Source organism: Typopeltis vanoorti, chromosome 2 (assembly GCF_054136105.1).
Source record: "Typopeltis vanoorti isolate ZY-2024b chromosome 2, IOZ_Tvanoo_1.0, whole genome shotgun sequence".
Lineage (NCBI taxonomy): Eukaryota > Metazoa > Arthropoda > Arachnida > Uropygi > Thelyphonidae > Typopeltis > Typopeltis vanoorti.
Genome location: NC_143550.1, coordinates 10,762,501 through 10,780,630, shown reverse-complemented (window position 1 = coordinate 10,780,630; position 18,130 = coordinate 10,762,501). Strand labels below are relative to the sequence as shown.

Sequence of the window (18,130 nt, the reverse complement as noted above, 5' to 3'; positions counted from 1 at the left end):
AGCAAACACGCCGTACGACTGTGCCGCATGCGATTCTCGATACATCGGCTGTTTCGTTTGGCATCATGGGTCAACTTTGGAAATGTGCTTTTAAACTGTTTTAATTGAATGACAGAAAAATGAAAGAAATGGGATTTGTTTAAGTTCTGATTATTACTGCTTTAAAAAAAGTGGAAAAGTTTATTATAATAATTTTTACTTACATCCAAAAGGTGGAAGCAAGATAGCGCAGGACAGGCAGCAAAATCTTAGCTTCGACATTTTATTTGTTAACTTACGTCATGGAAGAAATGGACTGCATAGAAAACTCCGGAAGTCGGACAGGATCTGCTCACAGTGGAGGTATACTTTCCCGCTCTCCCTCTGTTGCAGCCAACCCTTCGCCTACTCCGCTTCATCCTTTGAACGGTGGCAAACCTCGGCTTTCGTTTAGCATTTCAAGACTTTTAGGAGACGAACGCGACAAGAAGCGAAGTTCTCCCAGCGAAGAAATCACGTGTACCACGTGCGACGTCCAGAGTCTTTCGCCTCACGACGCACTTTCGCCTGCCAACAGCACGTGCGGCTCAGGACTTCCTCCGTCGTTACTGGCGGAGATGAAAGCTTGTGTCCCCGGCATGATGGCGAGTTTTGATCCGCTTCACAGAGGGAGCAATGGGGCAGTAATTAGAGTTCCGGCACACAGACCTGCTCCGTTGCCGTATGCTACCGCAGCTTTCCCGTGGATGGGCCCTGCGGCACCAGCGCTTGTAAAGGATAGGTTACATGGTAAGTATTGGAAAATAAAAAAAAAATAAAAAATAATAATAAAAAAAAGAATAATTTAAGTCTTTAGCAATGATTATGTTGTCGCGAGTGCTGAGTCAAGTGGCAAGAAATGTGAAAGATTCCCAACAGAAACTAAACGATGTCTATCAAATGTAAATACTTCGGTTGAATTGCATGAGAAATGAGAAATATCTGAAATAGAATATTTAAGTTTCTCTGATACAAACTTCTAGCAAAAAAAAAAAAAAAATGTGTAGAATATTTTTCTTCTTTCCTCTTGAATTAACATCGAGTTTATATCACTTTTTACGTAGTTTGTTCCTGAAGTACTATGATTGTAAAATTAGTTGTTCAGCTAAATTCAGCTGTAAACTGTTCTAAATAATATGGGATATTTGTTCGATACAGCCTTGAACGTGTAATATAAACACACACGCCATAGTCACACAGAAACTATCTAAATATTAACTAACGTAATATTCATTCTAGTGTGTGTGGCTGTTCTTGAAAGAAATTTTCTTAGAGACGTAATTTGTTGTCGACCAACAACATTCAAATAGATGCACATTTCTGTACTTTTCCAACGCGTTACTGGTTCTATGTGTTTTGTGACGTGTGCTATTGATATACATTCTACACATATCACTGGTGCATTATTTAAATTAAAATGCACACTAAAAGTTTTAACCGAAATAGCGACAATTACACTGATAAGCAGTATATTAATCCTACAGACCAATAGAAATATATATTTATCCCAATATACCCACTTTACCGAGTTATGAGCTCGGTAAAATGGGTATATTGGGATGATGCGAACAAGTGAAAGCAGACCTCTTCAGACGCGTATGGACATTTATTTTGCTGCTCAGTGCATCTGCGGCTAATGTTGGCACTGTCCTTGTGTCGTAAAGAATTTATTGATTACTATTTCAGGGAATACATTTTGTTTGTTTTAGCAGTGCTCATGAAATGCTACTTAACTTTTTTAAATGAGCTAATGTGAATGCAAAATTTAAAAGGAATTTTTTCTTAATTATTTAATTCAGCATTTCTTAGAGCAAACCTTACGCAATTCATAATTTAATGTAAAAAGTAAAATTGGAATTATAATACTGAATAATGCCAGCAAGTGTTACAGCTTGAGAAATTTAACTTAGAGGGAATTCAAAAGTTACACATGCGCAGAAAGAAGGAGTTACGTACTTTCAAACTAGGCTGGAATGGTAGATTGAAAAAAGGGGGGAAAAAGATAAAAGAAAGAAAGATAGGAAGATCAAAGAAGGGATAGAGAGATACAAAGATAATTAAACGTTCTTAGCCTCAACGAATAGCAACCACGCCTGCTGCATGAAGAAAGAAGTTTTAATGGTCATTTAACTCACGTTGCATGATCACCATAAATTGGAGAATTTACTACGACAAATAATCGCTATCAACAGTATGAAGCAAGAAAATTTCATTCAGATTTTAAAATGACATTTTTATTCATTGAGAAAATTTTTGGTTAACTGGCTGTAGATTCCGAAATGCGGTTACAATTTTCGGATGATTTCACTCCAAATATGAAAATACGATTTATTTTTAAATTCTTATTAATTTATTATTCAAAGTTATTTTACTCAAACTATTACTTTTTAAGTTAAAATATGCTTTCAGAGATGTTTATTAAATATACAATAATTAAGTAATATACATTTATATAGTCATTTTAATTAATTTTGATAACGAGTTATATCAAGAAATGTGATCGAGTTATCCACTTTCCTCATGTGTGCAGTCCGTTTCGATTACTTTCTGTGACCTTTGCAGGTCCGATTGTCAATACAATTTTCATTAATTTTCGTCTTTTATGATCTTATTCTGTATCTGTTAATTAGTCACGTGAAATTGGTCACGCTATAACGAGCTAGCTGCGTGAGAAGGCGCCATGATCAGCACTATTAGTTTGCTTAACATTTAATATAGCACACCACGGAAGCTGGATTGTGTGGCAGATGTTGAAAATTGGTTAGTAAATACTATAAGAAGACAAGCAAAGTAATAATAACTTTTAGTTCATGATAAATGCTTTATAATGAAAAGTAACAAAAAAAATAAATAAAGAAAGAAAAAAGATTAATTAAGTAATTCGCATCACAAATAAAATAATTTACATGAGATATACTTCTTATGCCTCCTAGGAAGTGATAGCTTGCGGCTATGATGATGACATAACGTCTCAGCGGAATTCATTTATCGATTCGCGTCTTAAGCTGTGGTGTGCTTCTCCGATTCTATGCTTGCATACTAAGAGGAACTTTCACCTAGCTGTAGATCAGTTCAGTTTCTTCCCATGTCTAGGCAGCTTCTGCAATGAAATCAAGTCTCCATTCTGATACTTTTTTTTTTTTAGTTGGTTAATAAATTTAGGATTACGAATATGTGGTGCTAGCTCTTTTCTCACCGGCATAGTAAAAATTGATAAACTTGCTTTCAGAGTATATTCTATACTTTTGAACTAATGGTTCAAAGTGCTTTTACTATGCAGGAGTAGCATGCTTGTGTGGCCAAAAATATTCACCAATTCTGAGCATATTTATTCTTTTTTAATGCGAATTCTATTCACAAAAGGTGGTGTACACTTAGATGGGTTAAATGATTGACAAATCTTTCTACTGAGACCAAACATTGGATTTTTTCAAACTAATTCAAGTCTCCAATAAGCAGGTGGTCTCTCATCTAGCGATGAAATTCTTCCCCCCCCCAAAAAAGCATTCATCAACAACTACTGATTCAAACAAGCATGTGTTCGAACCTACAGCCTGTTAGCTGCATAGCGAGGACTATTCATTGGGGGTTTGCAGATCCAAGTGGATCCATTTCATGCTTTTGTTATCATTTATCAGACATTCAACAATTTCCTCATTTATCGTATTTTCCCCATCCAGTAATCGTTTTGTGATGGGTTGTATGCTAGTATATTATTATATTTTGTTTCAGCCGCTATGTAGCTGTGATAACACTGTTATCAGATCAAGTCCAGCGCTGTAATGGGCACTGTCAATGAAGAAGTAGAAAAAAAATCATACAATCTATATCAGAAGTATATATTTCGCATGAAATAAAATAAGAGGTTACAACATATTTCAAAAATATCTACTTTAAAATGCTACTTTGTGAGTAACAGTATTAAAATTTGCATAAGATGTTCCAAAAGTGTGCCCTTTGTATATCAGTAGGATTCTATTCATTAGCATTCTATAAAGAAAAGAAAAAAAAAATATGATGGGAATGTGATTTCATAATGCTGTCCAAATATGAATCATAATTCTGTCAGTTCATAAATCAGGTTAATAAAATTATAATTACAATTTTTTAAAGCATAAATTTGTTTACTAATATAGCCATTATAATTCGATAACAGAAGCTATACTGTTAAATTAAAGGGTTCTAGATAAAACCAACCGTTTTCACTCATATACCAGTTTGCGTTAAAATCGTGAATAATAAATATATATATGTTAAAGCTACCAAGACATTTTATAAACTTGGTTTTAATCCTATTTTAATCCTATTTATTAGGATTATAAATAAATAATCCTAAATTATTTATTTATTTTATTTTCATTTTTTATTAAAAATTTTGCTGTCACTTTTAAGACTTTTTGTAATTTCATCGCTCAAATAATAACTACTCCATTCCCTTAAGAATCGTAGCAAGTATTACCAAATTATATTCAATGAAAAATAAAATCAGAACTTCCAAATCCTTTGAGTGTGTATGTATATATATAAATAAATATATAACTTTGCGTTGAAACTTACTTATACTTTAAAACCACACACACACACACACACACACACACACACACAGAGAGAGAGATAGAGAGTGAGAAAGAAAGATAATCATTTTGCAAACTCCTGTGATCAAACACAGATGAATAATTATATCACTTTGTAATGGTGACAAGGCTGTTTTTGTAGTCTAGTGTCGGGAGCGAAGTTTCATCTCTTTTTTTTCTGACGGCGCTTGTTACCAGTGCATTTTTTAATGATCTTCATCAGGTCTCAAAGTATCGTCTTTGGATTCTTGTTAATTTTCATAGTGCTGCTTGAACTGATGTCTGTTGGGATTTGTTGAAGTCGTGTTACATTTGGTTCTGGTTATTCTTGGATTAGCACTGAGGTAACGAATAAGCAACTTTGAAACGAGAAAAAGTTTTAAAATTTTATTTTTAATTTCTATCATTGCAATATGTAGATTTATGCCATCATTTTTCCTTCTAGAAGATTAAGTTTTTTTATTTATTTATTATTTTTTTTTATTGACAACAAAAACTTCATTTTATATAGTTGCTTAATAATACGCTTAGTGTGTGTGTTTGCATAGATTCATTATGATGCTATTGCATATAACGCATGCAATAGCATCACGTGTGTATGCGCATAATTTTGCAAACTGGTGTTTTTAGCCTAAGTAGGAAGCACGTCTTTTAAAATGTGTACTTACTCGTTGCTATCAAGAATTTGTTGATTCTTGAATAGCCTCACGTGATTGTGAGGCTCTTCCAGTTAATTAGCCACATTCAATTAATACATTGTTTATTTCATTAATGAATCTATCTCTATTTATCATAAATATTTTGCCTTTTCGAATTCGGGTAGTCTTCCATTAGGGATTCTGACTTTGCATTTATGTGTTGCAAGCACCGTGAATGTTATTTGAAATGTTTGAGTGTGCTGCAGAATATTAGCATTATATTTGCATATCGCACACGTTTATATTTCTATTTATTTATTTTTAAAGTAATGGTTAGTAACTATAGTTCGGATATCATGGAATATCGCATGAACATGAATTCTTGAAGTTTTCTTAAGCTAACCATACTAAATTAGCTGATAGTTTGATGGTTTATGTCTGTGGCAGACACATTGTGATATAAATCGTGTTCATGAGACAAGATGCAGAACAATCTGCTAATGCTTAATTGTATTGGATCATCCGTAGAGTACTCTGTTTATCTTATTACAGTGCGGCCTGTTAACCTGTTCACTTTGCTTTAGGGTATATTTTGTCATACTTCCACGTAATACCCTTCAGAATAATGTTTTTATGTATATGAAAGTATAATAACAATAATTCAAACTAAAAGTCCCAAACTTAGTATTCTTTTCAAGTTCAATTTACGTCTCGCTGAGATAGATTGTATTCAGTCTATATCTTTATTATATTGTATCGCTGATAATAAATCTGGAAATTACAGTAGCAGCAAACACAGTGGAATAAACGGTGGACAGACACATAACATTAGAGAACCATAAGTTTAGACTTTTTGTAATAACAATAATAATAACGTGTTTAGTTTTGTACGATAAACTAACCGTACCTATATGACTGACTGACTGCCCGAATTAAAAATCAAAATGAGTTTCTCTTCAGTTTCTCTGTTTGTCAAATAGAGAAACTGAATAACCGGAGAGAAACTGTAATTGTATTAACATTGTTCACAGACTGAATTCTAATTATCTTAATGAACTCTTCTAATTATGAAAGAGTTTCTGCTGCATCATAGTTTTTCATTGCATGCTGACAAAATTTCAGACCGAAATTTCGCTTCTTTATTCTTGAAACTTTCAAATCAGAAATGGACCTTGTGTGTTTTGATGATATTGTTACTGCCGATGAATCTTTAAAATCCTCAAAAAATGAGTTTCTTAAGGGTCCTACCTTTACATTCGTGAGATTTTGATTGTCAAATTTTATAATTATTCGAATGTCCGTTTGTGTTACTAATAAATGTTATAATTAAGCTGCATCAGAAGCATTTTTATATATTTTTTGAAATGACTCATACATATAATATGGAAAAATCTCGACCAAAATAAAAATAATAAACATACGTTAAGAGACTAATATAAAGTATCGGATTCTTAACCCTTTGGGTAATAAATAACTGTTTGTTTGACCATACCTGAGCTAGTCATTCTTTATTTCAGGATATGTCCAGTATCCGACAATACCTGCAAATAAGAAAACATTAGATTTATTTTAATAATTTACTTTATTTTATTTTATTTTTATTTTCTTCCCTTTGGTCATATATTAATCTACCTTTTGAACATATCTTAATGGACTGTTTTTAAAACTATCAAGTACTATAGTTATAAAAAGATAAATAAAAGAAATAAAAATAAAAATAAAAGACTCGACAAGATCATAGTTCTATTTGCGTACATACTTTTTTGTTACTGAAAATCTGCAGCTTATTAATGTCAAATCAAAAATTTAAAATTTAGAACAAGACACCTGCCATAAACAAATTCACTCCCGGATATCAAGAATCAGTATAACAATAATAGATACTTTTAGAATCTCCAGTATATTATTATTGTTATTGGTATAGAAATTACAAACGTCACGAACAGAAGTACAGTGAATAGTGGTAATACAGTATATCGGTGTAAAATCCATCATCAATCTTATTCAGTTATATGTTATCAGTTGTAATTACTAGCAGTGTATTATATTTCAAAACTAAACATTTATTTCCTGTTATTTAATCATCTTAACGCAATCTTCTAAAGTAGCTTTCAAAAATAAAAGAACTAAAGTTTTATTACAAAATTGGAAATAAACATTTTTTTAACTTAACATCAGCAAATTAAATCAGTTAAATACTTTCGAAACAAGTGTGTGTGTGTGTGTGTGTGTGTGTGAGAGAGAGAGAGAGAGAGAGGGAAGGTATTTCATGGAGAGCCTTTAACTAAATGCATGAGTGACATAAATGTGTTGTGACATCAAATTAAATTTTCTAAAATAACAATGAAAACCTATCATCATCATCATCATAATAATAATGAAAAACAATTCATAAATATAAAGTTATACGAAGATAAATAAAAATCACACAGTTTAGTTATCTTTTTTTTTTTCAAAGACCAGTAAGTTTGTTCGCAGATATTCGTTCATCTCCGAAATTCGTCCCATCTGCAATCACGTGTTTTCCCCTTTCCAATTGTCTCTGCAAACAATTTTCAAAGTGTTTTACAAATACGTAAGAGTATTGCAATTGACGATTTGTAAAAGGACCTTTTCTCAGACTGGAAGGACGAATGGGACTTCAGTATGTGATTTTTACAAAACGACATCTCGGTTTAAATTTTAACCGGGCAGTTTTATTAAAAAATTGGTATACATTTTACAAGTGAAAATAAATAAACTGCCTACAGTAAAATCTGCTCTGAGTTCAGTTGTAGTAATAGGGAGTGACATCACTGCCGAAAAATGCTAAAACGAAACGGACAGTTTCAAAGATCGTTTTTACCTTTTTACTTTTTTTCCCCGTCCTCTTAAACTGCTTCCACCACAGTCACCTTTCCTACTGACTAAAATCATAGGCTCTTGAGATGAAGCTTCATCTTCATTTTTGAAAAGAAAAAAAATCCACAGCGAATGTGGGACAAATATAGGCCAATCAAATTTTAATCTTGCACAGAGGTTTGGAAAGCAACACCACGTTTCGATTGCACTTTAGCATGAATAAATCCTTTATACAAAACCTAACAGTCATAATAACTGCTTCTTTGGGGTTTTCGAAATGTAGAACGACTTCTACTTCAAGCATTTCTCATTCCTCTTTAAAAGATTCATTAATCGTGATTATTTGTTTTATTTTAAACTGCATTTTTATGATATAACATCTGCAGGAACTGCGCTAACTAAATCGCATTATTCTCAGCGATATTAGGGACAATTTAATTACAGTTTCATAACGCAATTACATATATGTTGAATGATTTATTTTTCATAGATTGACGATATTGTCAGCAGCATGCCTTGCCAAGTTGTTCAACCGACAAAAGCTGATGTTTTTGTTTGCCTGAAAGACTACAGTTTCGAATTCAGTGTAAGGGTGGTTTGTAAAAGAGTACTCTGGGGAAGTTTGTTTCTTCTTTACTTTATACAGCTTGCTCTTTCGAAAGGACGTGTCGGTGGCCGACTGGAGAGTTCCTAAGCTCACCGATCAAACTGATTCTAGTTGGCTTGGTGCGGGTGGTGTGTGTGTGTGTGTGTGTGTGTGCGTGCGTGCGTGCGCGCACGCACGCACACACACACACACACACACACACACACACACACACACACACACACACACACACACACACACACACACACACACACACACACACACACACTTCACAGTGGGCGATGGTTTTCATCCTGCCTTGTGTAATCATCACCTGCTTGATGGAGGTCTGAGTAGCTTGAAAGTATTCATTCTGTTTTGATGTCGAGAAGATGATTCCAGGATTTATGCTTCCTCCAACTTATCCCAACAATGATACTAAATATGCTATTGGTGTAATCATTTTATTTCCTAAAATTATTTTGTTCATTTATTCATTTGTATGTGACTTCCACCCACGAAAGGTTATAAACCTATAGTACATTGGTACGGTGAATAAAGTTTTTTTTTTTTTGTATTTTTCTTAATTTTATATATTTTTGTATGATTATTCATTCTTTAGATAATATGGAAACCAAATTCTGGAGACCAATCATAAAACGTTTTCTAAGCAACTTCAGGACTGTGATAAGTACGGGGTAGTCACCAGACGAAGTGAAATTCATCTCCCGTGTAACACACACATATGCACACCATGACAACACATAAATCTGTTTTGTTTGTTTTTTATCTTAATAAGTATTGTCTTCTTTTACCCTTAAAACTACATCATTTAAGATGAGACTATTGGAATTGAATGTGGATCCACAAACATAAGTAATAATTAAAAACATAAAAATTCAAGCTGATGTTGCCAGCGGGTGTTGTTAGTGCTTAAAAGTATCTTCTTTAACCTGAAAATCAAGTTCCATTTCCGCAGACAATAATATTTTTAACGGCAGCTTTCATTCAGCCCCGCTTTCAGATTTCATGCAATGCTTTATTCTTCAGAAGAAAGATTGCAGAGTGGACCAGCTACAATCGTTTTATGATTTTTTTAAATTTGTATTTTTGTTTATTTTACAATATTACAGAACTGTGTATTAACAAATATTCTTGAAGATTGCTCTGAGCTTACTTAGGGGTTACATAGGATGACTAATTTTTAGCAATTTTGTTAGTAGCTTTATACTTAATATAGGGTTAAATAATCACACACGTGTCTATAGTTTTGCTTGTAAAGATATCAATATTATCTATGCATCTAATGTATCGAAATTATTAGCATCGAAATAGTTTTGACATCATTCACTAGCACAGGTATTTTTACATCAGTATTTTAGGTTTGATATTGTAGTAAATCAAAAAGTTGGGATTTTTTGTGGTTCCTGAAAGATGGTGTTGCTATTTCATATCACAGCGATAATCCTGCTTTTATTCAGCAAAAGCAGACACTGTAGTTATTAATAGCCTTAGAATGGGCTCAAATAAATCTGTGGGGTGATTTTATGTTAACCTAAATGAGAACTAGCATTTTATTTCATGTAATTCGCTTACTATTATCAGATACTCCCTGTCGATGCCTTATGTTATACGTTCGAAGTATATTCCATGATATTCTTTGCGGGATGTCAATATGAAACCTCACTGATATCATTTTACGGTGACTATTTTAGAAGTGGTAATGTTGTTATGACTGTCATGTGTCTGTTTCAACATCTTGCCTGTTCTGCTAGCGAAAATGTTAAACACACAAAATACGGTTTAGATATTAGTGTTCTCATTTTTTCTGTCATTGTTTTTGTTTATGTCATCTTCCCTCTTAAACTCAAGCTCAATGGTCGTGTCTCTATAGCGCCAACGGATTTATATAAACTCTTAACTAATGTGATGACGGGCAGGTTAATTGGCAGACATGTCTTCTCTCCTTCAAATTCATGTATTTTTGTCCGTTTGTTTATGTTGCGCTATGAAAACCCCAGATTCTAGGAAACAGAGTGTGCTATCCTGGTATTATAAACCAGTTAACTCTCCAATTGAAAAGTCCGCATAAATATTCTTCGCAATTCTATACTGGAGTAAACAAGGTTTCTAAAACGAAAAGGTAGAATTACCAAAAATTGTGCTTGAATTATTCTTTAAGATTGCCAAGCAAATCTAATTAACCTCTTTAAGAAGTCGGAAATTTGTCCCGTGATAAAATGCCCATAAAATCTAGACACGCGATGTAAATTATGGATATTAGGTCAAAAATCTAGAAGGTGTGTACTGTGGTGTATAGTTTCGTCTAAGAACTATTTACAAAAATGTCTACTAATAATAATAAAAAAAAAAAGGTGAGTATGTAAATACTGTTGCAAGAAATTCATCTTGTGTTTGAAGTGGCCGTCCGTCGATATGCGGTGAACTAGCTAATGGTTATTAGGAATCAAGTAAGATGTCCTCAACATGTATTTACGAAATCTACAAAATGCACTTCTTGGAGTGAGCGTTTTATTTCATTTTATTTTTATAATTATACATTACTAATAACAGATTTTATAAGATATTTAATATGATCTTTACTTCATATAGAAGTGAAAACTTTCTACTGGGAACTTTGTGATTTATGCACTTACAACGCACAGATGGAAAGCAAATCATCAAAAATTAATGAGATATGTTAATTAATGAATATATCAATTAATGAATATATTCTGCATAAAGCCAAATTTATTCATTTATTTCATTGATCATTTTAAATATGCTTTTTAAAAGATTTAAAATAAACTGTGAAAAATAGAGAATTTCGTTGGGTTTATCCTGAATGTTGTATATGAAGTCTTGGTTCTGAAAGACAAATTCATCCCACTTGGATTTACATGCAGAAACCAAAATAGTTTCGAGACTATCTGCTACCGGCACCATATTAGTATTTGTACCGAATACTAATATAGTATACCGGTACTACTATAGTGTTATTAATGTTTTACTGTTGTGGGTGGGAATTTCATAAACGCATTATTCTTTATCACTATTTCCAAAATTCATGTGTGTAATCTGCGTAGGTTCGTCTATTTTACTGGAGGAAAGCAAAATTCATAACCCCAGAATGAGAAAAGCTACCTGACCTTCCGTTAGAAATACCTTACAAGTACTCCTCGTAAGAACACTTATAAATATGATTCAGACTCATATTTCTCTGTTTATAGTCGTTCTTTCGATTACTTTATGAAACACATGATGATAGGCTTCATAAATATGCACTGAAATAAATGTTACAGTAACGTAATAGAGTTCACTGGTTTAATCATTAGCAGTTGTGAAGTTCAGCAGAGTATAACTTTGTGGATAAATGCGAACTTTTCTTTTTTTTTTCCTTTTTAATTTAATGATGAGAGGGGGAAATTAACGTAGCTGTTTATCCTGCTTGGTTCATACAATTTGTCGATTAGTATTATTAGTATTATTCCTAAGTTATCAGTTCACGATTTATAGTCTACATTGATTCTCTTACATTTTAGGTATCAAATATGTATGTGGTTTGAGCAAGTACAGCTGCAGTGAAAATGTAGGATAAGATTGGCAATTCCTTGCACTGGAAAATCGTAGTTCATCACAGCGGGACAATAAACAACGAAAGTTACGCATTCGTTCAATAGAAGTAGAGTGTTATATAAAGCTCACGGATCATTAGAAAAGTCGGCTAGCCTTTTGAAATGAACCTGTTGTAGATTAATTTCAGATATCACTTCTACTTTTGATATATGGTAAAGCTTTTAGTAAGAAAAATAGTCGAAATTTAATGTGACTTTTGAAACAGCGTTGACTACTTCAGATAAGTTTACGCATCTATTCGAAGAAGGAACTTGCAACTTATTTTTACTTTGAGTATTTTGTTTATATTTTCACTCGTTTTTATTAAATAGAATCAATTTTACAATGGATTTTGTATTTCTAAGTACACCATATTTCTTCTTTTCATGCTTAAATAAAAAAAGGATATAAAAAGTGAGATTGATATTCCGCCAAGAAACCGAACTTTAATGAGTTATCTGTCGTATAATTACACATTTTCTAAAAGAGAATTTTAATAATTAAATTATGGTAATATCTAATAATGGACAATGCAAAAATTTCGCCGCGTTAAGATTTTCTGTTTAATGCTTATGTTTCTCTGATTTCTCATCATTTTTTGAGTTTGGAATTCTCTATTATGATAGTAATAACAATAATTCATTATATTTTCCCAGTTTGTATTTGCATATGAATTTTATTGGAACTTTTTTTTCAAGGACATATATTTTGTTTATTTACAGAACCGAGAAATTATTTGTATAACGGGTATAAATTACTGCATTTTTAAAGACTTAAAGCGAATAAGCTAATCACTCTTGTGTTGGAAAAACACTGGGTGCAAAAAACACCGACGTTTTTGCTATTTATTCCTTTATTAATATGAAATATTTCTGAAATTGATTTCAGAAAATCCAGCTGATCTGTCAGTATCAATAAACCTAATCAACTGAAGTTAGTAACCAGTTCATCAGGCTGAGGATATGCATGATATTATTTACAGCATATATATATATATTATGCACTATTAAATAATAATATTCTTTTAAATTAAATAATTTTATATATATATATATATTCCATTTGATATTGATTGCAGTGGCGCCAACAATTTTTTATAACAAATTGATAAGGTATCTCTAACGGATTTGGAGGTGCTGAATATACAGAGGTGTTGGCAGATTTGCCAACCAAAATAAAACCATTACGTCACCATTATCTCCCAAATGTGTTCACGGTTTTCATACCTTTTGTAATATTTTGTCAGTTATAGTCAGTAAAAATAATATCACAGTTTTAAATTCCTGTGACGTTATTGCCCTTCTGTAATGGCTGAAGCATCTCTGATGATAAATAGTGGTAGTATTTTGGAAACGAAGAGAGACGAGTTTTTAACAGGTTTAAAGACGTCTAACCTGTCTTACGTCAAAGAATACTGGGGCGTAAACTCAGTCTGATAGAATTCTCAGTTGTATTCAGACATAGTCGAATCTCTCTCTCTCTCTCTCTCTCTCTCTCTCTCTCTCTCTCTGTGTGTGTGTGTGTGTGTGTGTGTGTGTGTGTGTGTGTGTGTGTGTGTGTGTGTGTGTGTGTGTGTGTCCCTCTCTTTTTTCATTCTTGTATGTTTGTGAAATATTCATTTTGTGTCGTACCATACACACGCATGCACGCACACACACTGACTATGGATAAACGTTCTCTCTCTCTCGATTCTGTAATTAAATACTACATTTAAAATAGTTAGATTGTGAAATAAGCGATACGACTTGCTATTACTATGAGTTTACAAATGTTAGTAGTGGGAATGATAATAATAACAATAATAATTTTCATATTAATAACTCTAATATATATATATATATTTCTCGTAAAATAATAATTATTATCAAACTGAATAAAGATTCGATATATATTTTTATTTGTACAGTGAGATATTTTTATTGATATATTTCCTTCAAAGATTCAATACATAAAGGCTGAGTAAATTTTTTAAAATTAAAAATATATATATAATGATGCCTGAAATATATTCATTGGTAATTTATTATTACATGACGCCTCCAGGGAGTCCAAAGACTCATCGAGGGAGGGTACCTATTCCACAACTCTCCGTTACTACTTTCATCATCTACACCAACGCCATCAACTGCTGATCCCCACTAGTAGTTTCACAGACAATCACCCATTCCCACGGCGGGACTCAAACCCGCAGCCTTTTGGTTGGAGAGCGGATACGCTAACCACTCGGCCAACAAGGCTGGCTATTTTATTCACCTCTTTCGAAGCCAGTGCAGTGGTTAACTTATAGGAAGATATTTTAGGTGCCATTAAAAGTATATAATTATATTAATAACAATATTTGTAATAGATGCGCTTACTGCACGCACGCACACACACACGTGCTCGCGCCCAGATTCTTTAATATTGCATAAGAAGTTAGGCTCTTTACGTTCTATGGAAGTTTGTTCAATATGTCTGGTATGTAAAATTGCTGAGTTGCTTCCCATATGCGTTTTTATAATTATAGGTTATGTATACTATATGGTGAGATCTGATTTGATATGGGTGAGTATTTTTTATTCGTTATTTATGAGGAAAAGAGTGTCTGAGATTTGGAATGTCATAAGTCGACTGTTGGCAAATATCGATGGGTGGAAATTTAATTTTGTGCCTTTATTAACGATACAATATTGCACAATATAATTGGAACACACACACACACACACGCACGCACGCACGCACGCACGCACACAAACGGTCTTGTGGCAAAAATAAAGTTGACAATTATATAGAACTAGTTGACCAACATGTAGGGACATACTGCAAGATGGAAATCAAGATGTTACACAGACCATTCACTTCGTTGTCATCTAAATTTCTTCCCTGAAAACATTAACACAGTGAGTAATGAGCAGGATGAACACTTTGATTAGAACATCACGACATTGGAACTGTGGCAGCAATAAAAATCAATGCTTGATGGTAGGCTACGTGAGTGGTTTCTTTGAACACACACACACACACGGAGAGAGAGAGAGAGAGATGTGTAGGCATTTATTGGAGGAGACCGTGCACTTAGAAACACTTTTAAATTTGTAAATTTTAAACTCTTTTTACTTATAAGAAATATAGTTAAATATCTATTTACTCGAACTAAATTTTGACATGTATATTAAGTTTACAAAATGCATGTTTCATTAATTACAATTTTTTTTTCATGAGCAATACTTATCACAGGTTTCATTTATAATACGTCATAAAATTCATAGAATTAACTGATTTGATACTTGAGTATTAACAGAAGACATTTTTTTTACAAAAGTCTTGTGTTATCAGACAAAAAAAAAAAAAAAAACGTGTATGTGTGTGTGTGTGTGTGTGGTTGTTAATCCCACCAAAGAAAGGTTGCATATTCCACATATACAGCATTATCATGAGTAAGCTAAATGTATTAAAATTCCGAAAGTCCTTCTCCAAAGATGAAACATGGAAATTTGAAGACGCTTCAGGACTCAAATAAGTACGATGGTGGTCCCATAAGAGCTGGTATATTCCGCCTAAAGATATTCATTCATAAAGCAAGCACATTCATGGTGAGACACGAATCCCTATTTCGTTGGTTTTAGGAGGTATCCTATCCTATCGTTCAGCTATACCATCCTTAAATATGTGTGTGTGTGTGTGTGTGTGTGTGTGTGTGTGTGTGTGTGTGTTAATAACGGACATCTTCCACCCAAATTTTTACTTAAAAAATTGGAAAACATATTTTCCTTCTCGCTTTTCTTTTGAATATATGATATCTTTTTTCAGCATCAGAAAGCAAATTATCAGATCAGTTTAAATATTACATATCTTGATTAAAAGAACTACCACTAACATCACAAAAGATAAAAAATATCTGCGAATATCTGAAGATATGATTAATTAAAATAATTTGCAAAATTGCCATAAAAACTTCCTGTTCACAATGAAAGACCTAAATATACTACATCTGCACACCTAATGTACACAAGGATGTATAATTGTGCTCGTCTATCTGTCTACATTCAGCAATTATGCTACACGTGAAACTGACAGAGTTTACAAATGTAGTTTTTTTTTCGCCGAAAAGGCTTGAAGCCAGAGTATTATGCATGTTAATTTTACGTATTCTGTAGGCGTGTTTTTTGTTTTCATAGGGTTGAAAATCCCGAGATAGACTTTTTCGGAAGGAAAAACTCGTTAACTTCTTATGAACCCACGTAACTCATGTTTATTTAGAAAAGTTCTTATAATGGTTGGTCACATCTTATTCGAGATTCCAAGAAGGTCTACAACCGAATAGAAGATACATGGGCTCGGTTGGTCACACGGATAGTGTCTCCCCTCTACAACTAATCTGTGAATTCGAATCCGAGCTTGGCATGGATGTCGGTTTATATGCCTTAAAATATTTCCATGTTTCGTCTCTTGAGTAGAAGGATCTAATTATGTAACCTTTAGTGCAACCTTTTGTGGGTGAGATTTGCATTAAGTAACATCTCACAACTAAACTGATAATGATAGTGTTACCGACAACAGAGACACTTTCGTCTGTTTTGTCAAGTTCCATTAAAACGCAGAGCATCTGTGGGTCTTTTAAATAAAACCTGAAAAACTTGCGGATTTCATTACTTGAACAAGTTAGTAATTTAAATAATAGAAAATGCATATTTCTTAATGATTTCTTTTGCAAAGAAAAATTTCTGTTGTCTAAGAGTTACACGAGCTAGCTTTGGCACTTTCGTCACGAATTACTTTAATATTGCACCTCTTAGAGTTTTCGAAACATTTTCGGACTTCTAAGAGGAGCCAAGCTTCCTTCCAAGATATTTCATTCAAGGTTTTTCGAATATAAAGTCTTACGAATATCATCAAAATATGGAAAATAATTTTGACAAGATTTTTTAATTACTTTTACATACCAATGATATTTAATGAATTGACATCCAGAGCTCTGTGGTTCACATGGTATCGATGATTCCCTATGTTTGTTCGAATTCCGTCTACGCGAGGCATCTTTATGTATTTATTTTGACGCGAGGCATTTTTATTTATTTGTTTAGAAATAAGTATTTCAAGTGAAGATGAGTTAGCCGTATGTGGATGAGGCTCGTTTCCTCTCAGAAACGTGCTTTTCATCACACGAACCAGAAAACGCAAGAACACGGCCAAATGACAGGTATTTCCGACTGTGCAGAAGGATAAACCAATGTTCATAAGTAATAATTCAGTTTATAAGAAATCAGGCTTTGTTTTGTTGATTGTAATAACCTATTGAAACTATTACGTTCATGGAAAGATGAGATTAAATATTAATTTTTTTTAAAAAATATTGCACTGAAGTTCCTCTAAAGATGTGTCGATGCCATTGCCACATCTTACCGATTTTGTTCTCTTTTTGGTTACAGTTAAGTCCATAGTCTACTGATTAAAAGAAATAGCCTTAAAATACACGTCCTTTCTTCGAAGTCGTTTATTAAGAAGAAGCCCTTCAAGTATCTCGAAATAATAACTTCGCTCTCCACTTTATAGGGATTTCATCAGTCGAATGGCGTTTGACGGGTATTCCAAGTTTCGACCTGACGTATTAAAAAGACCTTTTATTTTATTTTTTTAAATATAAAAAATTATTAATAAAATTATAAGAGAGGGTCTTTCAAGATCGTATTTTAAACTGAGTATTTAAAATTTCGATGCAAAAGAAGGATATTTTATCTTCCTTTGAAGGAAGGTGAAACTTCGGCAAAGTCTTCCTTGTTCAACAGTAAAACAAGCTTTAGTGTACTTCGAATAAATATTCCTTCATTTTCCTCAGAAATATTTCATTTTTGTCGGATTACAAGCAAGGCAGAAAATGA

At 32.9% G+C, this 18,130-nt stretch overlaps 1 protein-coding gene across 1 annotated transcript in view; it reads left to right on the top strand.

The window, feature by feature from the left end:
• Positions 1-281: 281 nt before the first annotated feature.
• The window catches only part of LOC150108814 (T-cell leukemia homeobox protein 3-like), a 119,497-nt gene continuing 101,648 nt past the window's right edge, over positions 282-18,130 (top strand). Inside the window, exons 1-2 of the mRNA XM_090414309.1 lie at positions 282-471; positions 550-768. Coding sequence (XP_090270435.1) covers positions 282-471; positions 550-768 — 409 coding nt within the window. The remainder of the gene's footprint in view (positions 472-549; positions 769-18,130) is intronic.